The 27,852-nt window shown below is 38.7% G+C and overlaps 1 protein-coding gene across 2 annotated transcripts; it reads right to left on the reverse strand.

The window, feature by feature from the left end:
* Window positions 1-406: 406 nt before the first annotated feature.
* LOC139949626 (uncharacterized) lies at window positions 407-27,682 on the reverse strand. 2 transcript variants are annotated; one of them, XM_071948064.1, is made up of 14 exons: window positions 27,202-27,682; window positions 23,402-23,530; window positions 21,595-21,667; window positions 17,453-17,605; window positions 16,149-16,238; window positions 14,823-15,006; window positions 10,392-10,510; window positions 8,719-8,965; window positions 7,988-8,167; window positions 6,158-6,554; window positions 5,327-5,482; window positions 4,095-4,160; window positions 2,723-2,773; window positions 407-2,536 (listed from the first exon to the last, which is right to left on the reverse strand). In XM_071948064.1, exons 1-14 carry the CDS (start codon window positions 27,485-27,487, stop codon window positions 2,193-2,195), a joined length of 2,475 nt encoding a protein of 824 aa, XP_071804165.1. In that variant the 5' UTR covers window positions 27,488-27,682; the 3' UTR covers window positions 407-2,192. The 2 variants fall into 2 exon arrangements, with proteins under 2 accessions (XP_071804165.1, XP_071804166.1); XM_071948065.1 differs by lacking the exon at window positions 4,095-4,160.
* Between the last annotated feature and the right edge of the window lie 170 nt (window positions 27,683-27,852).

Here is a 27,852-nt window from a genome sequence, read left to right on the forward strand (position 1 = left end):
AAGAGTTTTCAAAACAATTTGGTTAATAATTGATAAAGACCGCAGGGGGAAAGTCCAGCGTTTTAATCAAACTTTTGCCCCAAAATTATAAAAAACACAAGGAATAAGCTTTTTGATCAAATTTTGGTCAAAAACCGATTCTGATCAAAATCTTTTTTTTTTTTCAAAAATTAATAAAAATCACAAGGGGTATGCCCAATGTTTTGATCAATTTTTCGCCAAAAATTGATAAACGGTCAGCGTCTTGTTAACTTTGTTGTCACAATTTCATACAAATAAGTCCAGCGTTTTGATCTATGAAATTGGGCCAGGCTATGAGGGATAGGGAGCCACTGAAATTCAGAAGGCAATTGACAGACAGAATTTTCTACACAGTGTCAACAAACAAGTAGACAGTGGATACAGATTTATGTTTTGTTCCCAGTATGGTCGAATTTATTGACAGTTCTTTTTTACAATATAAGGGGAAAATTACAATGTATATAGGGCGTACACGGAGTGATTTAGCCACATTTTATTTAACATTAAGAAAATATTTCCTTATTGATGGAAATTGCGCAAATATCATAAAAGTGATGCATACCTTCCTAATGGAATTGAACTGCACCGATATGGCTGAACAGTAAAGCTACATTGTATTCAGCCAAGTAAGAATTAAGTCCCAGATAGTATTTTAGCAATACATGTACGGCTATCCCACCATTATGTCAGCCAAGTAAGAATAAGTCCCAATAGCTGTTCATGTACATTACAGCCAGCCCAGCCAAGTCACATTTAGCTATGGCTTTCGCTACAATGATTAAAGCCAGCCGAGTAAGAAAGTCACAATTAAAAGAAAAATGAAAGAGAAAAAAATGAAATAAAATAATAATTAAATTAAAAGATATCCAAGAAAATTTCAAAAGCAAATGAATAAAAGTCGCTGATATTTTACATAAGAAGCAAACACGGAAATCAAATTTATTTAAATAAAAAAGGGTCAACATAGTCTTCGAAGGAATGGAACACATTATTATCAATAATCATTCAAACATTCAAAACAACAATTCAACAATTGAGTTTGTAGACATAACATGTACACTGGAGACCTCAATGAAACTAATCCAAGGGTTCGTTTTTTTTTTCACTTGGAATAAGTAATAAGTAATTTTAATTATAATGATTAACACAAAGACATATCATTTGCATTGACACTTCCTTTTATGACATGTTTTACCGACTAGTTATAATCCAGAAATATTTCCCCTCCTTAGTAGTTCATCTGAAATCCATCACTTCATTCTTAAAGATGAAACTTCAAGTCAATTTAAAAAGACAACTCCTAAAATATTGTATGTACATTCAAATAATAACACAACCAATGTGAAAGAGGCAATGACCAGGGGCTATGACCAGGTGCAATGACAAAGGGCAACGACAAAGAGCAACTACAAGGGGCATAAAAGAGGTGCAATGACCAGGGGTAATGGCCAGAGTGGGCAGCGACCAGGGGCCATGACAAACGGGAAATTGTCAGGGGCCATGGTCAAAAGAAATGACCAGGGGCAACTACCTGCATTGACATATGCCCTATACAACTCATGGTGCCATCATCTCATATCAAAGTAAGACCAAACCCCAGTAACAGGAAAAATAAGTCTGGCAACTTCACAGTACAATGAAAATATATGCTTAATAATGCTACTTACATAGATGGGGCAAAACTTATATTTATTATCATGGAGCAAGTTCAGGGGCCAATTTCATAGAGCTGCTTAAGCAAACAAATTGCTTAGGCACGAAAATAGCTTGCTTATTATTTACACATGTTACTGGCCCAAACTTCATGCCATATACATTGCTTGTGACTGGTAGCTGCTGTTTACTTCGCATAACAATTGAGTGGAGTCTTGGCAGATAATCTGATTTTAAAGGCAAGGATTTGTTGCTTACGCAAATTTTCTGCTAAAGCAGCTCTATGAAGTTGGGCCCTGGTGAGCCACTACACTTGACCTGAAACTGTGACGGGTAGTTCTGGAATTGATCATAGTCGACCATGCTCACGTGCTTGATTCGATTTAGTCAATATCCCTGTGCTCCATGGTTTCTGTTAGTTCAATCCGCCTGTAGTCACCATCCGACTTGCTCCACGATGCAAATGTCCATCTATTAAATCATGATAATGGCCTAAATAAAGTCTCGATATTGAGACTTTAACTAGATGGGGGAGGAGGTGGAGGAGGTTGTCCAAGACCAGGGATTTGAGAAAGAGGGGGTGGGGGTTGACCGTAAGGCATTATCCCAGGCATAGGGGGTGGCGGACCCTGTGGGATTGGAGGCTGAAACTGGGGGAGAGGGGCTCCTTGGGGAGGCATAGCCATTGGGGGCGGAGACTGCATTGGAGGAGGGGGAGGTGCCCATTGAAGGGGAGGGGGTGGCACACTCAGAGATGCCTGGGTACCAGTTACTGGAGTGGTAACCGTGGAAACTTGCTGCTGCTGTAGAAGTTGTTGCCATGGTAACATTGATGATCCAATATTGGCTGTTGTTAATGCCACTATAAATAAAAAGACAAAAGACAACATGAATGACGACGATGATCAGGCAATTTACAAACTATTGAACAGAACTACATGTAAAGACAGTGTACTAATCAGGAGGGTTTAAAAAAGTAAACTATCATTAATGCCATTGCAGACAAAAACAAATAAACACAAAATATCCTGAAACAGAAGTAGGTTACCTGCAGCTTGTTGCCATGGGAGACTTGCAGCCGAAACATTCACACCTCCATCTGAAATCGAAGGAGAACAGTTTCAAGATAACAGCAAAGTCTATCCATTAAAAGACTGGACTATCTGACTATCTACAATGACACCACCCTGCGGCTGTTGCTATGAGTGTATGAGTGTTGCTATAAGTGTTGCTAAGAGCCTCCTACTATACACATATTGACTGGCAATGAGTTAACTAGTGTATGTCTATTCCCCCAAGGGACTTTTAGTGACCGGAAGAGGGGCCTATTTCCCAAGGCCCAAGGAATTAGGTCCCTCTTCTGGTCACTCACAGGCCCAGGGGAACAGACGTACACTAGCTACCGAAGTATGCCATTTAATATGTGTTTTATAACACAGTTCGGTCTTACATGTGAAATAAGAACAGAAATCTGGAAAAAAAAGGAAGTTTTGTACTTGCTGTTCACGGTTAAAGTCAAGAGAGGGTGCTGTAGCCAGGCAATATTTTCAAAGACCAGCGCCCGGTGGGTACTATTCCCGCAACACATGCGCGCGCGATCACTAGACAATATTAGTTCATCCCAGGTGACCGTGTTTCAGCCAACCAGAATACAGAGCAAGCAAGAGGTGTGTTATAAATTGTAATATACATGTATTCCAACATGGCGATGTAGCCACAGACACAGATGATAATTCATTCACAGTCTTGCCATCTAGACCTGTGTCTGAGAATCAACAAATCTTTTATGATACATGATTGCTAGTCAATGGAGTAGAACAAGTAGAAATTTATTAATCGTTTAGAGCTAATTTCTTTGGGGAAAACAAATTAACAGTATAACTTGTCTTGAAAAATCATTTCAGCACATGTATGTTTGACTACAAATCCAACAAGGAAGCAATAAATAATCATTGGAAAACAACTTGAACAAAACATCATTAGTATCATTTTGATGAGTTTTGAAACAGCAGGCCTGGAATTACATCTTTGAAAGAGCCATTTTTTATTGCCATTACGGCAATTCTACAGGGAAAAAATCCTATATAAGGGAAACTTTTAATAGGCCAACACAAGAGCAACAGACACCAATGCCTCTGTGGCTTTTTTAGTAAGTCCAGGCCTGAAACAGAATAAAAGTTATCCATTAACTTGCAAAGAAATAACATTTAAACAAATTAAAGATACAGCAAATAAAACATAATCCAAAAAACAATAACATCTTGTTCATTTAGCTCCCTGTAACAGGAGATAATTTTAACAGGGAAATCTTCAATGCATTGAACAAAATGAGCAGATTCAGATTGGTAAGAAAAAGAAGTGTTGGGGAACAAGGCAATACTTTAGCGGCAGGCACATGCATTTCATTAAACATGAGATACCTTGTGTGAAGCGTTGCCATGGTGGCGTGGTGACAGAGCCGGTACTCGTGGCCACCGGTCTCCCACCTAGGAAAGACATTGTAAGCTCAATTAAACCGCTCTACTGGGTAATCATTAAGAATACACTTGAAGGATTTGGTTCCGTTTCTCCCAACATGGCTCAGGCATAACATTTATACCACAGTCCAAAACACAAGAGTTTGGTTTTTGAGTATTACAACAGCGGAGTGCTATGGCTGCTTTTGGATATTGCCAAAAGGGCTAGGGTTTGCGACAAAACTTACACTCCTCACAAAGCAAATAATATTGTTACACTTAAAGGAACACGTTGCCTTGGATCGGACGAGTTGGTCAAAACAAAAGCGTTTGTAACCGTTTTTTATAAAATGCATATGGTTGGAAAGATGTTTTAAAAGTAGAATACAATAATCCACACAAGTTTGCCTCGAAATTGCGTGGTTTTCCCTCTACTGTGCGAACTAACATGGTCGGCCATTTATGGGAGTCAAAATTTTGACCCCCATAAATGGCCGATGTGTTAGTCGACGAGGTAAAAGGAAAACCACGCAATTTCGAGGCATGTTTGTGTGGATCATTGTATTCTACTTTTACAACATCTTTCTACCCATATGCATTTTATAAAAAACGGTTACAAACGCTTTTCAAAGACCAACTCGACCGATCCAAGGCAACGTGTTCCTTTAAACGTATCATACAGAATTGATAAAACTGACAAATAGTTTTCCGTTGTATGTAACCAACCATACATGTATACACGCAAAGCTTTATCGGTAAACAATGTAAAAGTACAGTTGACTCTCCCTACAACAAGCAGAAATGAGATGTGGGACTTCAGAATCTTCTTTGTGATTTTGTTTACTTTTTATAGCATTTCTTTGTTTTCTTCGGTTGTTTGCCTGTAGTTGTGCTTGTCCCTTGTCTTTTGTTTTTTGATGTGTAAACAAGGGTCCCCATTTAGGTGGCCTGTGTGCCTGTTCAGGGTTTCCCTTTCGCACCAATGTCGTTTTTTATGTATTTGTGCAATGAAGGTAATAAAATAAATAAAATAAAATAATAAAATAAGAACCTATAACAACAGCGAGAGCCAACTGTACATGTAGGTCTTAAGTGTGAAAACAGTTCAGCATCAGATTAAACCTACAAGAATAACACAAGAGTACTACCAGTGCCAACTTGTTTCTCAATCGGTCCTATAAGCTTGGAAGTCTTACCTGCACTTGTCTGTATCTGCCAGGGTGCAGTCGATGGTAATGGGGGTGGTGGTGGGTCACTACTCGGGGGTGGTGGAGGGGGGGCAGCCAGGAGAGAGGTAGGGGGTGGAGGTACCGGCATAGCTAAGGCTTGCATGTTGGCCAATGATTGGAGAGCTGTAGCATCAAACAAAAACAAAGTTCAAACATCAAACTTAAGTTTAGAATCATGACTTCAACGGTCTTCCAGGAATGAAGTAGAACAGTCAAATTTAGCCATTTTTGAGCATTTTAAGACAAAAACGCAGGTCGCGTGATTGTTCTAACCAAAAAGTGGTACAAACAATCACGTGACCTTTCGGGCTAGTTTTACTTTCAGCCGTCTAAAAGTAACTTACTTAACCAAATTTAAATCTTTTTTTTTACAAAATTATTTACGAATAATTGACGAAAAAGATTATGTATTCAAATTATCGCTACAAAATGTCAATAATGGTGAAAAATCTAACGTAAGATTCACATTCAAAGAGTCCGTGTAACGGAAGCTTGTTATGGCCGCTTTGGTTTTTTTAAATCATTTTTCGCTAAATACGTGACATTTTGATGATTTTTTTTACAGCAACCATCTATAAAAACATTATTTATGATTCTACATCCCTAAATTGCGTAAACAATGAGCCGGTGTGTCCCTTTAAAAACATAGTGTGTACATAGTGTGTATGCTTTCATAATTTTCAATATGTACCTGGGTAGACTCTTCAGGCTACATAGTCAAACAATTTTTTTTTCTTCCAAAGGCAAACAGATCGTCAATCAGACTAAAGAAGGAAGAATATCATGCCTGTTACTTACATGGCGTCATGGTAACCGGTGTTTCAGCTGCAGAATGTTGTGAAGCTGGTGGAGGGGGTGGCATCGCCCATGGTGGGTTCCCTCCACCCATACCACCCATACCAGGAGGGGGCATTGGCACGTTCATCATATTAGGAGGAGGTTGCATCATAGGGGGCGGTAACAACCCAGGAGGAGGTTGGTTCATATTGAACTGACCTGGTGGGCCAGGAGGTGGGGGGCCAGGGAAGTTGTTTTGTGGATGGCCTGGACCTGGTGGTCCGCCACCACCACCACCCCCAGGGGGGCCACGGTGGTGTGGAGGAGGGGGCATACCAAGGAGACTAGGGGGCTTGTTCTGCATTGGGGGTCCATGGTGATCTTTGTTCATCCATGGAGGCTGGAAATTTGGACCCATCTGAAATACAATGAGAGAATGAAATGAAAAGATTATTTGTGTTCAAGTATTTCGAGCGATGTGGCTTGGATGTATCTTGTGGTCAAGTCCATAACATAATCAGGCTTGTAAACCTAAAGCTATCAATGATTAGACTGGCTGATTGTTCTCCCTTGGCAGTAGTCTGCTGGCTAATGCTCAAATGCCAATTAAAAGAAACGAGGACCAGTCACAACTGGTCCAAATGAATAGTGCAGTGTAGAAAAGCACCGAGTTTATTTGAAATAAGGAATAGTTTTCAGTCACAAAGTGAAGACTCAATATTTCAAACATACAAACCAGTGAATGCTATAATGACAAGAGAATTATTATTATTGGTTTATTAAAAATCAAATGTAGCAGCCAAAAGGCTGAATTGTGTTTAGGTTTACAATATAAAAATACATTCAAACATCAAAAACCAGAAAATATACAATACGAGATTATAAAAATAGAGAAGATGTGACTATAAAATTTAAAAACTGTAAGTATATACATTACAAATATTTACACAATGAACACAAGTTATCTACAGGCCAGAACAATTATTGGTGATTGAGCAGCTCAACTAGGGAAGGGATGCAACTGTTTTTGAAATGGTTAGTCCTACATTTAATTGTACAAAGTTTATTGGAATTTCTCAGGTTATTGTTTCTGATTTACCAAAATTAACGAAGAGCTGCTCAAGTCTAACATCCATGGCAGGGAGGCCAAGCTGAGAATAAATTTCAGCAAAAGACTTAGTTTCACAGTAATCGTAGGACAAGATAATACGAAGAGCCTTGCGCTGCAACTTTTCAAGGCATCCAAGTTGAGACTTCGTGAGGCTTGAATACCAGACTGGGCAAGCATATTCAATAGTTGGTCTAACATACATAATATATACACTCAACAAATCATCAATAGAAGTGCAGCACCGTTTTAATTGGCGCAGAAGGTACAATTTATAGTTGAAGGCTTTGCACATTGAACTTATCTGGGTATCCCATTTAAGATTACTTTGTAGATGAACCCCAAGAATTTTCATACAGCTTGTGTTAGTGATGGCTGAATTACCAATATGGAAACTAGGTGGTACAGCTGGGGTGCGTTGGAAACAAATACTCAAAGCTTGACACTTGGGAGGATTGATTTTCATGTTGTTAGTGTCAGCCCACTGTTGGAGACAGTCTAATTCGTTTTGCAAACCAATAGCATTCTCAGAGTTTTTAAAAGACTGGCTAAGGGTCATGTCATCTACATACTTATAGTGAGTAACCTCTTGATGATCAGTGACAAAATCATTAAACATGACCAAAAAGGCGATCGGTCCAATTTTGGTACCTTGTGGTTTCCCAGTTTGAAAGTGTCCCATTATACCGCACTGCCTGTGAACGAGAAGATAAAAAACTACAAATCCATGGAGAATGACTTACCAGAGGTGGTGGATGATGCGGATGGTTCTGATTGCCTTGACCACCAGGAGGTGTCGATAGTAGAGGTCTAGGTCCCATATGATGCATTACACCATGACCATGACTAGATGGTGGCATACCACCAACTTTAGGATCAGACATTGGTGGTCCTTCTCCTAACTCTGCCATTAAGGACATGTACTACACCACAAGAAAACAAAAGAAAGGTAAATAAACAGATGGAACCAAACTGTATATCATAGGAAAGATTACACAATTCCCTTAACTGTGATAAACATTTTGCCATGTTCCCTCTCTCTCTTAACAGTCATTGCTATCAATTACTAGAGCTTCTTCCATTTGGTATGGCCATAGATCTTTTTCACATGCTGCACCGCTTCTTTGGAATAGTCTTCCTGTGCATATTTGCCAGGCTAGTTCTTTACAATGTTTTAAGTCTCTGTTAAAAACCCATTTGTTTGCAGCTGCTTATTTGTAATCTGCCTATTTACAATTTGTATTTTTTTCTCATTGTATATTTTATTGCTCCTTTTTATGTGCTTAGAGGCTTTTTGCATCATGCACTTTACAAATATCTCTACTATTATTATTAATATACAGGCTTTCCAGGAGTTAGGCACTAACAGTGTTTGTGTGTACCACAAAAAAACCTGTATTTAGGCAAATATGAGTTGAGAAAATATTTTATTTGCTAAACATCTTTAAGATGCCTAATAACTGTAATTTCATACCTCAGAGTCCATCTTGGCTTTCTCTGCTGCACTAGGACCTTGCATCCTAGGAGGAGGTCCATTAGGTCCACCCATCGGTCCTCCACCCATGGGGCCACCAGGTCCTCCACCACCCATTGGATTCTGACGACAGTCCTGGGCAATATGGCCAGTACCTCCACATATTGAACACTGTATGGTGCCTGTGATGTTTTGCTTCTCTGGGCATTGCCATGTACGATGAGTCAGGGCACCACAGTTAGAACATCTTGAAATGAAAACAAATTGAGTTGTTCTTGAAACTTTGCCCTCCCTCAGATCAAATTCCAGTGTTTGATAACAGTAAAGAATGATATTTTAACCATGCATAATCACCAATGACCATGATTATAAATTAAAGAAGGTAAAATTTAGTTTTGTGATACACTCCTTTTCCAAGAGAAAGTATTATTAGATATGAGTTACTACATGTCTTATGAAGGTACAAACAAAAATAAAAAATAATGAGTTTCCAACATCACATGAAAATGTTATGCAACTGTTTTTATATCTTTCCAGGGCACTTTTTGTGCAAAATACGATGGTCTATACATTTATGTACAACAAGTTTGTTGTTCATTCCTGAATGTTTGTATTATTCAATCAAAACAACATGGAATTTTTATCTTTTGATTTTTGTTTTTGATGTCCGATTACACCATGTTGAAGGTTTGCTTTAAAAGTGTAGAATAAATGCGATTTATACCATTTTAACGTGAGGTTAGTAAAATGTAATTTCTTCCACACTTTCATGAAGACTTTATCTATTGTACACTGAGTGGATTACAACACTCAATTCGACCTTATAGAGCCTCTTTAAAGTTTGCAGCAACATTTATTACGTTTGAAAGGCAGTCACACTTAAGCAGACAAAAAAATCTACCTTTTAAACATAATGCATTACATTTGAGATTACATGATGCTGTTTAGCCAACAATTTTCTGTTATCACGAGCCTTTTTGCATGCCTCTGCTTCACGCAAAGAGCAAAGATCTGGCTTATGAAAACAGATAATTCTGTAAACTGTATTTCGCCCATTAGCAAGGAATTTTAGCAGGTGCGTGTCTGACTCCATGTAACTAGGCATTCTTCGCTGCCACAGCAAGCGCAGATTTTTAACACTTGCCCTGTAAGCAAAGAACGGTAACTGCAAACACAGAATTCGGCGGTATTCAGAGACATGAAATTGGGCCCTGGTCTTAATGCGCCTCATAGGCAGAAAATATAACTCAACATTCTGCTAAGCGAAATTTGCATGAAACCAATCAAGAACAATATACAATGGAAACATCTAGTTGGCAAACTGATTCTGCTTAAAAGGCACTGGACACTATTGGCAACTGCTCAAAACAATTGTTAGCATAAAAACTTACTTGGTAACTAGCAATGGAGAACTGTTGCTGGTATAAAACATAGTGACAAACGGCTCCCTTTGAATAATGTGGTTTTTGAGAAAAAATGTAAATTGTCTCGCTCTAATTACGAGTCTAATAATGAAAGACTTCAACCTGAGGCCCTTTTTAATGCATCTGGAAGCACACAAATTTGTGCGACAAGTTTTTTTTCTTTCATTAATACTGGTCTTTGACAATTACCAATGACATGGTAATGACATTCTTTGTGCTTAGCAAATTGAGCAAGATACTTAAACAAACCTTGTGGTATCCTCATCTCTTAGTGTACCATTAAGACGAGCCAATTCTCGCAGCTGCATCCGTCTCAGATCGTTCTGACCTTCTGGTGTCTCAATCCCCTGTTTGATTATTTCACGGATCTACAACACAATCACCACGACGACGACAACACAAAGACCGGGTAACAACACCAGAGGGCAGCAAACAACATCCACATAGGAGGAGGCGGGGGAGAATGGTGCGAGAAAAAGAAAAGAAAAAAGGGGCACTATATGAGTACGCAAGCACAAACATTGACTTTGTATTTTAATTGACACCCAAGTACCTTGAGATATCAGCATCGCGGAGCGTACCGTTTAGAGAAGCAAGCTCGCGCAGTTGTGATCGTTTGAGCTCGTTGTGACCTTCAGGTGCTTGGATGCCATTGAAGACAATTTGTCGTATCTAGTGAGATATGGTCGACAAGGGGCGGAGTTACTGCGGAGGCAAAGGGGTTAGTACACGGCTGGGGTTGTGTATTATAGGTCATTGTGTTTACAGTATGAAAGCAAATGAAGCTGTTTCTATTGATCTTCTAAGGATTGATCCAGAGAGTCGTAGAGAATTAAATGGTTCATATTGAACCAAATCACTTTTTGTTGTCATTCTATCATCAATCTGACTCGCAGAGAAAAATTTGGTTTACATTAATCAAGGCCATCTGACATCATCATTCCATAAATCTCACTCTTATGGCATTTTCATTTCAAGTGTACTACAGTGCAGAACAATGTTAAGGCAAGGCGTGTGTGCCGAGACTTGCGCCAGGGCCAAATTTCATAGAGCTGCTAAAGCAGAAAATATTGCTTACAAATTTTCTGCTAAGCAAAATTAGCAGGATACCAGTCAGAAACGGTGCATGTGACATGGTATTTACGCTGGTAAATGCAGTCTGGTAAACCTGATTTTATTGTGCTAAGCTATTGTTCATGCTTAAGCAGCTCTATGAAATTGAGCCAAATGTCTTTACATGCATTTTGACTTGCAGATTATGAGCAGACAGTAGCCGTGTGTGAGGTCAGTGCAAGAGGTCAATGCACTGAGCTGCACAAAATTGCTGGACGTATTCATTCCCTGCAATGTGATGAAAACATGGTGCAAACATACAATGATCTTGGCTTTAATAGAGGCATGATAGAAACAAGCAGTGATTTGGGCCTATAGAGGGGTTTCGCATGCGAACGGATACGGCTAGTGCGACAGACATGTCATCATTATGTCATCATACGCTACTCGCTAAACGCTATATGTGCAGACGACACTGATATCCTGCTTGCTACACGTAAGTAGGTTATGGATAGCTAACTGTATGCATATCCATTCGCGTGCTAATGAAAGTCAAGGTCACTTTTATTGAAGTTTAAGACCAGATTCAGGCATGCAACTGCCCGTTGAAAAAAAAAGAGGAAAATTTTCAAAGGCACAACACAAGTGCGGAGCGAGGCAGCCGAAACGCCACGGGACATGATACCCACAATGGTACCCTAGAAAATGTTGAGGTTTATTATGCTCTTAGGTGCATTGTTAGCATGTACTAGGCTTATTTTACATGATTGTAGCTGTACACTGTTAATGCCAGGCATATATTAGGCTAAAAAAAAAAAAATAAAAAAAAAAAGTGTTTTTTTTTTCTGGTTTTTTTTTTTTTCACGTAAAAAAAACCCCCAAAAACGCGGAATTCCGCGGGAACGCGGAAGAGTTGCATGCCTGCAGATTTGTGACTGCAATTCATCTCAACTTTGAACATCTCCAACAGCAGAACAAAGATTTCTTACATTAAAAAAAGCTTCTGTATAATAACAACTGACAAGATTAAGGAATGAAGAGTTTTAATAATGGAAAATAGTGAATCTGGATCAACGGGTCGACCAAGGCAGATAACGAATGACTCTGTGATGAAGCTGACGCTGAGCTAAGAAGACCATCTGGAACATATAGGTCACTGAATGTTTATGATCTGAGACAAACTATATGATGTTGAAACGATTGGCATCAGTCACCATCAGAAAAATTATTTTGCAAGAGCAGAAACATTCCTACTTCTGCAATGCATTCACAACGGCCAGGGATTGATCTAATGCCCCTGTAAGCTTGCACATAAACACCTACTGCTGTTAACATCAAATGCTTTTTTTAGCAACTGGTCTTTGTTCATTGATGACATGAGCATAGCTTTGCTGGGGTCAACTCTTGTTCCACGATATTCACATGATTTCTCTGTTATAACTATATTTAATAGTGACCTAAGTGCTATTTTTCTGCTTGATCTCGATGGTTCTGCCACAGCGCAAGCAAAATGCACATCGTAGGTAAAATAAATAGGAGGAGTTTCAACCTATAATTTGTTTCAGATCAACATACATAGAATTGTCCATTTAAACCTTCTGGGTCTGACTTATATTTGACACTGGCTGGCCAATTTATACAAATTTGAATTGAACAGTAAACAAAATATGCAGGATGAAAGTACAGCAGTGAAAATACAATACAGCGCTAAATAAAAACTGTGCAGAAATGTTTGTTAGTGTAGGGGGTTTAAAACCTACATGTAAGCAGTAAAATGGTTTCAAATGGTTGGTTAACTCACTAGACAATGGTACAAAGAGTGGGAGGGTTATAATGAGGAATAATTAGGGTATGTTCAGACAGCATACTATTAGTCTAACTTAAAGTTAGACCCGAACCGGTTTAACTTTTACGAGCAGCAGGGGGTGATCGTAAAAATAAAACCCCTTTGCGTTCAGACAGCATCGACTTAAACCCGATCCGGTTTATCTTTGGTTTTAAGAGGTCAAAGAAAACGTGACCCCGTTACTCTAACATCCTCCTGTTTATTGTCCTGTTCATTGGTCACCGTGTGTTTACGTAATGGTCGCCTGTTGAGAGTTAAACTGGATGTGGTCTTTTTTATTCTGTCCACACACAGTGTTAAAAGATACACCCGAAGCGGTCTAAAGATAACCCCCCTCCCTGGACGGTTTATCTTTTGTGGGTTGAACTCAATTCGGACTAACTTTAGATCCGTTTAGACACACTGAGTTGAACTCGATCGAGTTGAACCATGAGTTAAACCAACTTTAGTACCGTGTCTGAACGCACCCTTAGATGAGATTAGTACATGAGGTTAATTACATCAGTGCAAAGCTGCCAACATTTGTGTCTTGTCATCTGACAATTGTCTGAAAGATTTGGAACAACACTCAGGGAGATATTTAAAACTCCATTCAACGTAATAGGGAAAAGGTTTCAATCATCAGGAACATCTTAGAATGTGTTCATCAGAACATGGAAAGAGTGCTTTACTTTTAAGAAAACTTTCTGCAGAATCAGGGAGAGTTGCATCTCTATCAGTGTGACAACTCATCACATTTAAAGAATAAAGTGTAAGATGTGAATAAACATGCAATATGATATTCTTGCCTGTATAGAATGGAATGAGAGATCATGCACAACAATGGTGAACTTTGGATTAAATCAGTGCAGAGCAAACAGCCTTTTTGAGGTACAGTGGCCACTCTAGGAGTGCACTGTTTGGTTTGGGTGCAAACAGACAAATTTACCCAAATCTTACAGCGTTAAACAGGCATGCAGCTACCCGTTGAAAAAAAAAAAGGAACATTTTCAAAGGCACAACGCAAGTGCGGAGCGAGGCAGCCAAAACGCCACAGGACATGAGACCCACAATGGTACCCTAGAAAATGTTGAGGTTTATTATGCTCCGAGGTGCATTGTTAGCATGTACTAGGCTTATTTTACATTAAAATCAAAATGCCTGGTTATAGTAATGTGTCCAACATATCTCAAAATGGCTTCTGCATACTGGATCTGGATGGATACTACGTAACACTCCTGGTGGAGTCAAGCACGTAGAGTAACAAGGATAGTCAATTTGAGCCTATACTATTCCTACTTAATCCCAACCTAATGCAACCCTACTGCATGCTTTGTTTGATTCTGTTCGATTAGAACTGCACTAGTAAATTGACTAGCTTTTAGACTCAGACATACCAACATATAACCTATCAGCAATAACCTATCATTCTGAAAGTTTGTATACTCAGCGCCTCGAGTACCTTGTTTGGTAGATACGTTCGCTATATTAGACTTTGATACTATTATTATAATCAGAGTCCATCAGTTTTGGAGCTGAGTAATACCATATTACTATTATTATTTTGTTTCCCTTACAAATGTGTGCAAGCATTGTATAATCAGTACTTTCCCCCCTAGGGTGTGTACAAAAATTAACATGCATTTACGACTCAAGAGGGATTAACCCATCCGTACTTACTTGAGACAAGACTAGTCTTTACTCTTTATGAAATCCTGGAAATTTAAATACTGAACCACAGACACCCCTCTGGCTCATACTACAGCCAATCAACAACTGTACTTGAGTAACCCAAACCCTACCTGATCAACAGCTTTCTTAACAGCTTCTGATGTATTAGCAGTCACCAATGCATGAAGAGGTTCATCTTCACCAGGTAATGGCTGACCATCTTTACGTCCAACTTTCCCTTCCTTGACAGAACCCTTGCCTCTAATCATCACCTTAGTGCCTGTATCTTTCTCTAGCTTCTTCAAGGTGTTTCCACTGAAAAACATCAATAAGCAAAGCTCATATTTACAAAAAGCACCCTTAAAGGCAGTGGACACTATTGGTAATAGTCAAAGACTAGCCTTCACAGTTGGTGTATCTCAACATATGCATAAAATAACTAACCTGTGAAAATTTGAGCTCAATCGGTCATCAAAGTTGCGAGATAATAATGAAAGAAGAAAACACCCTTGTCATACGAAGTTGTGTGCGTTTAGATGGTTGATTTCGAGACCTCAAGTTCTAAACTTGAGGTCTCGAAATCAAATTAGTAGAAAATTACTTCTTTCTCGAAAACTATGGCACTTCAGGGGGAGCCGTTTCTCACAATGTTTTATACCATCAACCTCTCCCCATTACTCGTTACCAAGTAAGGTTCTATGCTAATAATTATTTTGAGTAATTACCAATGGTGTCCACTGCCTTTAAGCAATACAAGTATACAGTACCAGCTGAACTTCCCAATTGAGCAATCTCAGGAATAGTGCAAACTCAAGAATTGAGAAACTCCAGAAATGAGCAAACTAAATAATTAAGCAAACTCAAGAATTGAGCAAACTTAGGAATTGAACAAACTCAAGATTTGAACAGAATTAAGAACTGAGCCAACTCATAAATTGAACAAACTCAGGAATTGAGAAAAATCAAGGATTGAGAAACTCGAGAAATGAGCAAACTAAATAATTGAGCAAACTCAAGAGTTGAGCAAACTTAGGAACTGAACAAACTCAAGATTTGAACAGAATAAAGAACTGAGCCAACTCATAAATTGAACAGACTTAGGAATTGAGCAGTCTCAAGATTTGAGAAAAATCAAGGATTGAGCAAACTCAAATTTAAGCTAATTCTAAGTAATCACTGAGACTACTTGTGAGATTTGCGACTGGTCAACAGGTGTTTTAATTGGTATTTGGTCAACAGACCACTGTAAATGGTGAACACTGATGACATTTCAACCCCAGCCGAGTATTTCTCTTGTTGTTTTTGAGAAAGACTCTGCTAAGATCAAAACGTTACGTCATTAAGTAAGCAGTTTGCTTACTTAATTCTATTTTCTCAAATGACATCACACGCGTAACATCAATGTGGTTGAAAGTGAAGGCTAAGAGTTTTTAGACTGGAGCAGAAAGTGAGTTTACCGTGGTCCGATGAGGAGTCCAACAAAGTTGATATCTGGGTGATCATCTTGTGGAATCATGACTCGATCACTCACTCGCTGAATAGGTGGCCTGTCAAAAAAGAATAACAACAATAACTAGACATAATTGCATTTATGAACAGATATGGTTAGTGCGATGGACGTCATAATTATGAGGTCATACGCCAGTACTCGTTTTCCGCTATACGCGCAGACGACACTGATATCCTGCTTGCTACACAGAAGAAGGTTACGGATAGCTAAACGTATGAGTATCATTAACCTACCTACGCCCCTATTAATAATAACAGTGGCTTGTTATAAAGCACTCGTATCCATTACTCAGTGACGCTCAAGGCTCTTTAACATTCAGTATTTTCCTAAGGTGTATATGTAGGGCTACATTTATTGAAGTAAGACGACTACTCCATTGATATAGCATCATGTAATGGTTTACAAGGTGCTGTGGCACAATATGCAACAAATCAAACTGGGAACACCTGGGCGAACTCTTTGTCTTTTCGATATATGCACTGTGTTCTTTTACGTATGTTTTTCCACATCACATCGGATAAAGGCTTTTCTGCCCATCTGAAGGACTAAGCAATCATGGTTGTGTCTTGCTTAATGACACAAGTGTCACGACCGGGAAGCGAACCAATACTTTGCTGATCAGAAACAACATACATGTAGTCATCAATTTAAATGAAAGCTCAATCCCAGCTACTGACCTGTTTTTAACAGATATTTTGTGTCTACTAAAATAACTTTTCATGTTTCTATTTTTTTGGTAAATTCTGTGTATTTTAAAGGAACACATTGCCTTGGATCGGTCGAGTTGGTCTTTGAAAAGCGTTTGTAACCGTTTTTTTTGAAATGCATATGGGTAGAAAGATGTTGTAAAAGTAGAATACAATGATCCACACAAACATGCCTCGAAATTGCGTGGTTTTCCTTTTACCTCGTCGACTAACACGTCGGCCATTTATGGGGGTCAAAATTTTGACCCCCATAAATGGCCGACCATGTTAGTTTGCACAGTAGAAGGAAAACCACGCAATTTCAAGGCAAACTTGTGTGGATCATTGTATTCTACTTTTAAAACATCTTTCCAACCATATGCATTTTATAAAAAACGGTTACAAACGCTTTTGTTTTGACCAACTCGTCCGATCCAAGGCAACGTGTTCCTTTAATAAAGCGTTTGTTTTGAAAAAGTAAATAAAAAAAGACAGTCAATCAATCATTTAGTCTTAATAATGTCTTGTAATCATTCCTACATTATTGATATGACCCAATCCTTACTTGTAGTCGGCAGGAGGCTTATACTCTGGGTTGACCAACATAGCGTCTTGAATGAGTATATGACGTTGCTCTTCTAGCTTCTTGCGAGTACGATACTCACGAGTATTGAGCCTCTTTCCTTCATGGTTATACACTGGCTCAGGAGACGGAGACCTGAGAGATAGATAATAAGAAGAACTGAACGTCAGATTATGTGATTAATGTCTCAAGTCAAAGCTTAAAGCCTGGGGTGCGTTCCACTCGCGCAAACGACTCGCAACTGTTCGCGCAAACGTTTTTTATCTTTTGAACGATTGGTGCGTATACGCGATGTCAATATGGCGGCGCCCTGAAATGAAGATGGCACGCACCATACGTAGTTTTTTTTTTTTACTTTATTTTGCTGCAATAGTCCTCTTTTTGACATCATTACATCAACTAATTGACTTTGTTATTCCAAATCTGCATTATCATCCACCGAAAATACAATGTAATTATGTTTGTAACAAAGAAATAATACCATATGCTTGTCCGCCATTTTAAAAATCACTCGCCAACACCTCAGAAGAATGTTCGCCTAAAGTTGCCAACGTTCGCCAACGGTGGCGGCGAACAACTCGTTCCACTTGAAATTGTTGGCGAACGTGCGCAACTGTTGGCAACGTTTGCCCGAGTGGAACGCACCCCTGGTTCATACTTTCTGCGAATGCAAATGCGACACCAATGTTGACGTCAACAATTCGCAAGAATATTTCACAGCAGTTGAGCTGTGCTCGACTCTTGCGAGTATTCGCAGCGAAAACAGAGTTGTGACGTCAAACTCACGTCACATTTGCATCGCATTCACATGAAGTATGAACCTTGCTCCAGTCTTACTGCCACTTCTTACATCAATTGCCTGGTTCTACAGTTTATAAACAAAGGAAGACAGAAAGGCAAAAGAAGGCCTTCCGTTTCCAATCTTCCTCAATCCTTCACCAAATGTATTATTTCACAAATCGTTAAGACACAACACCCAAGCATATCTGTAATAAAGAGACCAGCCAATTGAGCTAGCTGGAAACTTGTCCCATCGCACCTCATTATATCCCACCAACCAACTACTACACTATCAGAAGTAGTTTAGATAACCAATAAATTGTTGCTTTACTTCCACAACATCAGAAGTTAAGAAACAAAAGCCACCTAAAGTTTCTTGAAGTCAATATTTGAATACTCAACAACAAACAAAAGCCAAAAGTTAGAATATTAATATCTGCCTTCTGTCTAAGAAGAGTAAGCCCATACCCTTAAAACAAATTAATATTTGTTTGTAAATAAACTCTTTGTCTGAGAACAGCGTGGCCACATTTCATGGCACTGTAGACTTTAAACCACAGTAGCTAAGCTGACACATTATACATGTAGTAGGACTATATTGCATTTTGTGCTTTGTGAACCATTCAGTGCAAAATTACATAAAGGCTGTAAGCATGAAAGCCTGCTTAACAGAAAATGGTTATCAGCCAAAATTGAAATTGGGCCCTGGTTAATAATACTACTTGTATGCATTCAAAATCACAGCAGTAACCCTTGAAGTAGAAACTGGTAATGGTAAGCATACATGTAAGAGAGTATTTTCAGTCCATGTTTTGGCCCTTGGTCTAATTTCGTACAGCTCCTAAGCAAAAAATATTTGCTTAGCATTTTTCCTTGCTAAGCAGACTATTTGCAGGGCATCGGTGTACAATAATGTTAATTTAAAGAAATTTTGGCGGGTAAGCGACTCTGCTAGGCATTGTTTAAACATGTTAAAGGTGCCCAGCCAATGTTTTTGCTTACCATCTTGATCATTTTTGAACCTGTTTCAGACGTCATTAGTCACTAAAAATAAATGTACGACTGATAAATATTGAACAAGATAAACCTACATGTACACTACTTATTAAGGCAATTTTCTTGTGCTTAAAAAAGTTCCACTTCACACTTTTTTTTAATGAATTTTGTTAAAAGATTTTTTAGCAACTTCTTTCACTCAAAGTGGGTTGCCTCAATGTAAAAAAAAATGTTACTGGAATTCAGGAGAAAAATGGGTTAGACTTTCTCTCCACTGTCCATGCCGCCCTTAAAAAAGAACGGTTAATTCTTGTATGGAGATAAAAATTAGTTATTTGAGTTTTTGGTGGAGTCTGCTCTGTTGCAAAAGCTGCAGAACCACACAAACCTTGGTGGAAAAAAAAGTCAATTAGGAACTCTGAATCGTGGAAAATATATCGTTAAATTGATGGGGAGAGAAGAAGGTGGTCATTAAACATCTGATGTTGTAATACCAACCTCTTTCTTTGTCTGGGGAAAACAATTTTGTGAGAGATTTATAGCTTTTGCTGTGGGGGAACAGACCTTAGATGCACATAGTAGTAAGTTACATGTATGCTTACAGGAATCTAACATTTTGATGAAACTTTCAACAAAAATTGCATCTGAAAAATTGAATCTTGGCAATTGTGTTAAAGGTTTTTTTCTGCAACAAGTGATAATATAGTGTGGATTTTGTGTTGTACCATGATATCATTTTCTTTGACATTTCTTTAAATAAATATATTTTCATCTTAAAGACACTGTACACTATTGGTAATTGTCAAAGACGAGTCTTCACAGTTGGTGTATCTTAAGTAGTGTATCTCAACATATGCATAAAAATAACAAACCTGTGAAAATTTGAGCTCAATCGGTGGTCGAAGTTGCGAGATAATAATAGCAGAAAAAACACCTTGTCACACGGAGTTGTGTGCTTTCAGATGCTTGATTTCGGGACCTCTAATTCTAAACTTGAGGTCTTAAAATCAAATTCGTGGAAAATTACTTCTTTCTCGAAAACTACTCCACTTCAGAGGGAGCCATTTCTCACAATGTTTTATACTACCAACCTCTCTCTATTACTTGATACCAAGTAAGGTTTTATGCTAATGATTATTTTGAGCAATTGCCAATAGTGTCCACTGCCTTTGTCTCTCTTTGGTGATACTCCTAAAACTATGACCATAAATTTGACTTGGTAAGAAGGCCTGCCGGTGTTCAATAATCATTTTCAATGACATTTCTTTTTAATAGAGGGCCAAAAATCTTACTTTGTAAGAAGGCCTGTAGGTGTTGATAATACATAACACTTTAGGAAAAGATTCCCTTCTAAGGTCTATGGAATGTGGTTTTAATGTTTCACGCAGAATGATCTGCTTGGACCCGACATAACTGCTTCAAAAAAAAAAAAGTTTACTTTAAAGCCATTGGACCCTTTCGGTTCAGGAAAAAAACAAAATGTTTACAGATTTACAAATAACTTACAGGGTTTACAGAAGGTAGTGGTGAAAGACTTCTCTTGAAATATTATTCCATTAAATGCTTTACTTTTTGAGAAAACAGCAAAACAATATCAATTCACGTTAACGAGAATTACGGATTTATTTTAAACACTTGTCATGACACGGCGAAACGCGCGGAAACAGGGGTGGGTTTTCCCGTTATTTTCTCCCGACTCCGATGACCGATTGAGCCTAAATTTTCACAGGTTTGTTATTTGATATATAAGTTGTGATACATGAAGTGTGGGCCTTGGACAACACTGTATCGAAAGGGTCCAATGGCTTTAAAGCCATTATAACGTGCAGAATTGAGGGTGGGTTTTCTCGCTATTTTCTCTCGACTCCGATGACCGGTTCAGCCTAAGTTTTCACAGGTTGTTATTTTATATATAAGTGGGCCTTTGGACAATACTGTTTACCGAAAGTGACCAATGGCTTTAAGTCAAATTAGCAGGGTTATCAAACAGAGAACAATTTCCCTAGTATAGCAAAGTAATACTGCTTTACAAAATGTTTCAGTTGCTACTAAAAACAAATAGTTTGCAACTCAATGTTATCATTTATTGTGCATCAAAACAAGTTCAATCTGCTCTGCATAGATTAATAGTGCAGGACAAGGTTGCTCCCTGTTACATGTACATTATATACTTTATAAAAACATTTTTCCAACAGAACTCTGAAAATATGGTCAAAGCTCTGTAATAAAAAACAAGTTAAGCAAATTGACTGATGCATTAAATTCAGCCAATAACCAACAACAAAAGGAATGACCGAATTAAAAGTTGAGAAGGAAAAACAAATTGGTTACGCTCTGGTTAGACAAACCTATCCTCTTGCGTTGGAATCCCAAGGTCACCTGATCGCAGCTGTCTGCCTATCTCTTCGATCTGCAAGTGCACTGTGGAGGTTTGAATAAGGTTAGAAAAGGGAAATACACAATCAAGTCATCAAAATGCAAACTTCATCATATATTTTGAATACAAAAAAAAAATTAAAAAAATTACTGGAGTTTAACTAGACGCAGATTTCTGCCCCCAAGGCTTTTTCAAAACTGTGGGGCATTCCAGACTAATTTTGCAAGTTTTGACAAAGCCTGCAATTTTTTGATTAGTTTCTCGGAATGTTCAACTTCCTTTTGGTTCATCATAGCCTTAGTGTGCAGTATGCAGTATTTGAAATGGTTTTCATGATGTGTTGAGTTAGCTCTTAACATAAAAATTAAACACAATATTTTGCGTGTTAATTAATTTATTCGTATTGAGGTTTGTTGCGGGGCTACGTTGTTTTACAATCAAGAACACTGGCATGATATGCTACATGTAGCTTGGGGAAAACCCAGGGAAGGGTTTGTTAGTATTTGAACCCAACTGTCTTCCCGCAAAAGACACATGTGTCTTAAGTTCAATGTGTCAATTCCACAACCAATAAATCTTCTTGGCAAGCACGTCAACAGAAAATCATGGCCCAAGAATAGGGCCCCATAAACCAAATGATGGAATTCATGGCATGTATTTCACTCACAAATCATCCTTTGCAATTGGAAGAAAGTAGGAACATTACTGTGAGGGAAAGTTATTCAAGTTGCTTAAAAGTTAAATTACCTTCTTCCATAAATGCACAGTGGAAAGAATTCATGACAATTATAAAAGAACTTATGGAAGATTTATTTTTTATAAACTGGGGACAAAGTTCAGCAGCTGTTATTAATTAACATATCAATATACAATTTAAAGTTATTTTGTGCTACAAATGATCTCAACGTGGACAAATGAGCAAATTTACCTTTAAAATATTCATTGCAAAATAAAATTATACAACATCGTGAATGCAGCACATCAAACATGTCAAACAGAAATTAAGAGTTTTATGAGAAGAAAATACAATATACAAGACACAAATGAAAATACTATGGCCAAGGTTTGACAAAAATTGCCGTTTACTCATTAAAGGGCTGGTCTTTTGAAGATGGTTAAGATGAGGTCAAGTGAGGTCAAGAGAGATCAAGTTAGGCCAATTAGGCCCCTTAGCCTCCTTGTAATTGTTGCACTCATCATGCCACACACTTTGATCTCTTAATGAATTGTGTGTATTCAGCAGAATGCCTGTAAAATGCCTGTTAGGTTAAGTGGTTAACGTTATTTTACAATATTGAAGCACAAACCTCAACATACATGTACATTTAAGATTGGCACAAACAGAAAACAATCTTATTTCACCACTTGTAGCATACAGATCAATTTACCTAAACCTTACTGCCTTCAACCTGTTAAAATCCAACTTCATTTTATAATTGAACTGAGGACTGCATCAGCAAACTGGTTACACATGGTATCACGCAACATGTATCCACAACCATGACAACACAGTCCCGGCCTGATACTTCAGAGGCAACGAAGGCGATTGCCTCCATGCCCGCCTTTGTACCCTTGAAAAGCTCAAGAAGACATTTACAATTTCCTCATAGGGTGCCTTTCACCAAGGAGAAAATGCATTAGTACCCTTGCCCTTTCGAAAAACAAAGCATACAGGCTGGACAGTCCAAGAGCTACTTAATGGTGTCAGATTTTGAGTGGGGAAGGATCCTAGTAGACCGCTGAGGGGAATTGATTGATGATTTTTCAGCGTTACTTACTTAAGACTTGTTTCTCTTGGTCTTTATTGAGTCCTGATGGAATAACAGATGCCACTCCAACTGTCTTGGTTTCCTCTCCACCCCAACGACTTCTCTTTCGCTTCTTGTCTGGAGGCCAATTGGATGAATCTACATTTGTATAGACATAGAAAACGATTGCTATAACCAACTCTTGTGTAAACTTTCTTGTTTTAATTTTCCCAGATTAAGGGCAAGAATCACTCATTTTTAATACGCAATTTAAAAACTAAGTAGCTAGACGACCCCAGTGCTTTAAGAATGCTTCATCTAACGTCTTCTTTTTTAAAGTGCAAACTGAATTATCGGCCTTGTCCAAATGGTAGAAAACTCGAGCAATTGGTAACAAAATTTGACACTTTAGAAAGGTTAAAAATTGGTTAGGAAGTTTCTGCACGTAACCTTTTTTAATGACCATGAAATTAAATTAGTGCAGATAAACCAGGTAGACAGTGATTGACACACAGCCACAGATAAATCATTAGGCCTGGGCGAATTATTCGAATATCCGGTTAATGGCAAATAGGTTTTCCTATCCGTAACCGCGAATGCCTTTTTTTTTCTTAACCGGATATCCGCATAGGGCGCGAGTACCTATTTATAAACTGGATAGTTCTGTAATTACAACCAAGTAACCGGATATTCTTTAATATCCGAATATCTGCGGACGTCGGGCGACAACTGATATGACATGTATAAATGTTTTGTCTGAATCCTTATGAAACTTCTATTAAGACAGCATAAAACAGCATAAATTAAGTATTTTACTATGCTCACCTCCGTGAAGAGTTAAAACAATGACATTTCTGACATATTTTGTTCAAGATTTCAAAAGTTTTCCTTCACGTAGAGTCAATCACGATCAAAAGAAAAAGCAAGTCGCCATCTTTAAATTAGATCCGGTCATTTTTATGAATGAACCGAGTGACACTGTCTAAAACTAATACCAATCCGCCCATAAGATCTCATTCACAAACAAACAGCGCCCTCTAGCGGCAATTTTTTTTAAATTTTTTTATTTATTTATTTTTTTTTTTTTATAGCGCCCTCAAGCGGCGAAAAAAAAATATTCGAAAATCCGGTTAATTTCGAAAAGTTGGCCAGCGGTATCCGAATAACAAAATTTCACTATTCGCCCAGCACTATAAATCATGCAAGCAAAGCAAAACAAGATGACTTGGGTATGATGGATTATGAAATGACTAGTTTGGGTATGTCAACTTTTGAGCAAGGACCTACACGTAAAGCAAGTACAAATCCACCAACACCGACGTATTTTGGCCTAGCCCCATAAATCGGTCCAATCCACTCCGTATCCTTGGCCCCAACACCACTGATATCAAAACTTTTCGCTTCCTTGAAAAACCATCTGCAACGTTCTGCATCATGAAACTTACCGATCTAATGCTTCAGAAGTTGCAGATAGCACTACACTTGGAATCGTTCAAATAGGTATAAATTTTGCGTGTGAATTTTCTCAACTAATGCTCTTTTACCGCTAATGCCGATATGCCGATTGTCCCCCGACCGTGCGCAGATTTTTTTCCCAGGACAAATGTGTAGAACCATCTGCACACGTTCGTCCTGGGAAGAAAAGATACCCAATCCGTGCTTCCTGTACAAGCATACGTCTGAAACAAACTAATCCATGGGGTCATGAGATTGAGAGCATGACCCGGCCTATGTCCCAAATACGTATAGGCACTTTCATCAAATTGATTTCACATGTACCAAAACACACACACACACAGCCCCGAAAAAAAAAAACAAAATGTATTAAATCAAAACTCACATTTTGTACAACTCACAACTATGAGACTTGACAGCAGGCAGGAGCATTCTCTCCTCGTGCTTACATTTCAAAATCTGATGAATAGTTTCAGAGATATTGTAAAAAATAGAGAGCAACGACAGAAACCAGATGCTTGGCCTCGCGTGCAGCGCCCATTCGTTTGTGCATGACGTCACCTTTGAGCCCCGTGGACAACGAATTTCGGAAATCTTCGGAAAGCGCCGAAGAAGCCCGAAGAAGTTTTTTTGCGATGAGGGAGCACATGTTTACACAAAATGAGATAACGATTACATCATCGTGTAGCCAATAACATTCTGCACATGGTACATCTAGTCGCATAGCTTTTACCATGAACACCTATTTTTGTCGGCGTTTTCCATTTTTTGAATCAAGATTTCTTCCAGAGATAATTATCAAAATTGAATGTGACTTTGTCAGTGCTAATTCCCATACTTTTAAGATTAACTTGTGAAAATTTGGTGTAATTTGATTATGTATTCTTCTACCTCCGAGAGGTTTTGTTCAACCATTTCTTGCAAAGTTGTCCTAACTACGCACGAATGTACATGTACGTCGCAGACTGCAAACCTCCCCATTGGTAGAGGGCGCTCGTCATATAGTGCGCCCTCTTTTGCCATAGGCTGTGCGTTAAACTTGGCCGTGGCCGATATGAAGAAAAACATAACAATTGAACTTGAACATAGGTACGTTTTTTGCACGATCCACGCTCATTAAAAACAGTATATCTCTGCAACCAAACATCTGATTTCAAAATTTTAAATTGATTTTTACTCCTTATAATACACCTTAACAGACCACATCTTGTCAGAGAAAAAATAACCTGCATTTAATTTCACTGAAACTGCCTACTACGTAGTTGAATATTTGGTTTATTATTGTTCACTGAAACTGAACCAAAGTTTAGGGCTAGGCCTAGACCCAGTAACTGGGGCGCTGTACTCCTTTTCAACAATTTTTGACTTTATCTGTCGTACTAGCGCCCCAGGGAATGGCACAGAATTTTAACGAATACCCAGTTTTTCGCGACACCCAGCCACAAAAAATGCCTCAAAATGACAAAAAGACCAAACAAACTAGCTCAAAAATCGCCTACTCTATTCTCGATACGTCTAGGATGTAACATCAGGCATTTAATTGTACTCACGATCATTTTTTAAACTCCAAATCGATGATTTTTAACTCCGCATCGTGGAGCGATTGACAAGTCTGCGATTTTCGGATGTGTATGGTAACGAAACATGGCGTCGCATTGTGGGTGGATGTCCATCAACGGCTGTTTAATGCTACACTTTTTAGAGGCGTTGCAGCGAATGCTATACATTGTACACGGGGATGGGTACAGGCGCTGCAGCTAGCGAGTGCCCACGTGCGTTCAATCATGGGCAACGTAACTTACACGGTGCCGGGTTGTTGGAAAATTATCAGAAAGGGGGTGAAAGGTTCTCAGAAAGGGAATATTGTCTGAAAGAGGGGATTTTTCTGGTCATCGCCCCCCAAAAAAAAAGAAAAAAAAAAAGAAAAAAAAGGGGGAAAAATATGATAAATAAATAAAAACCGCTGTACTTCATCTAGGCCTACGATTTTTGTGCATGGTTAAATTGCTTCTTATAATGTTTAGTGCTGCCAGTGTCACTGTAGAATTTTTTTTTATTTATTTATCATCTTTTTTCCCCTTTTTTTCGTTTTTTCCTTCTTTTTTTTTGGGGGGGGGGGGCGATGACCAGAAAAATCCAGACCAGCAGACTTCATCCAGAACCATCCAGCTTCATCCAGCAGACTTCAGACCAGAAAAATCCCCTCTTTCAGACAATATTCCCATTTATAATTTAAAAATTAAACAATTAGGCCCCTAGTTGACTATTTTTGGATTTTGTTCTTTCACTTGAAAATAATGCAAATATATGATAACTTAATTAAATAATGTCGTGTACACGACGAGAGCTCCTTCATCCTCCATCCAACAACCTACCCATGGACTTGGCTGCATTTCCTGCATTTGGTGGTGCGGGTCTCTTCCCCATGATGTTCGCCGTCACTCGTGCCGCTGCTTCCCTCGCAGCATTCAGCATGGCGCTTTCACCGCCACCACCGCCACCCATTGGAGCCATTGGCATCTGCTGCTGCATCGGCATCTGCATTGGCATCGACATTTGCATACCAATCGGTCCAGTTATACCACCTCCTGGCACCTTCTGCCCTCGCAAAATAGGATGAAGGGCTCCAAGGGGTATACTGTTTGCTCCTGTACCTGCCATGTTTGTTAATGTCTAGTTGATAAATGGAATTAAATGGTCGAAAAACGACTTCACAATTTCAGCTTTTGTGTGGCTGAATCAACAAAATGGCGGACGCATATGAACTGCGCTTGGTACCCGTACGTCCGTGCACAAAGGGCGTTTATTGTGCAGACTGGGACCAGCGACATCATTAATCTACCAAGTTCTCCCCGTTGGTCAACTCGACCATAGCACTTTGGACAAGTCGTCATGATCCAAGACGCGAACAAATAATATGGAAAGCCAAATGGGGAAAATTTGTTTTAACAAAAACAATTATTATGCTAATCAATGTATAAAAAGTCTCTGAGATTTGTTACAACAAAAACCAGTAGTTTGCAGAG

Source organism: Asterias amurensis, chromosome 17 (genome assembly GCF_032118995.1).
Source record: "Asterias amurensis chromosome 17, ASM3211899v1".
Lineage (NCBI taxonomy): Eukaryota > Metazoa > Echinodermata > Asteroidea > Forcipulatida > Asteriidae > Asterias > Asterias amurensis.

Coding starts and splice junctions, on each gene's coding strand:
- LOC139949626 (XM_071948064.1), bottom strand. CDS start 27,487: ATGGCAGGTACAGGAGCAAACAGTATACCCCTTGGAGCCCTTCATCCT. Junction 4,161..5,326: donor GCAGATACAGACAAGTGCAG/GTAAGACTTCCA, acceptor TGTCTTTCCTAG/GTGGGAGACCGGTGGCCACG. Junction 2,537..2,722: donor CCCATGGCAACAAGCTGCAG/GTAACCTACTTC, acceptor TTTTATTTATAG/TGGCATTAACAACAGCCAAT.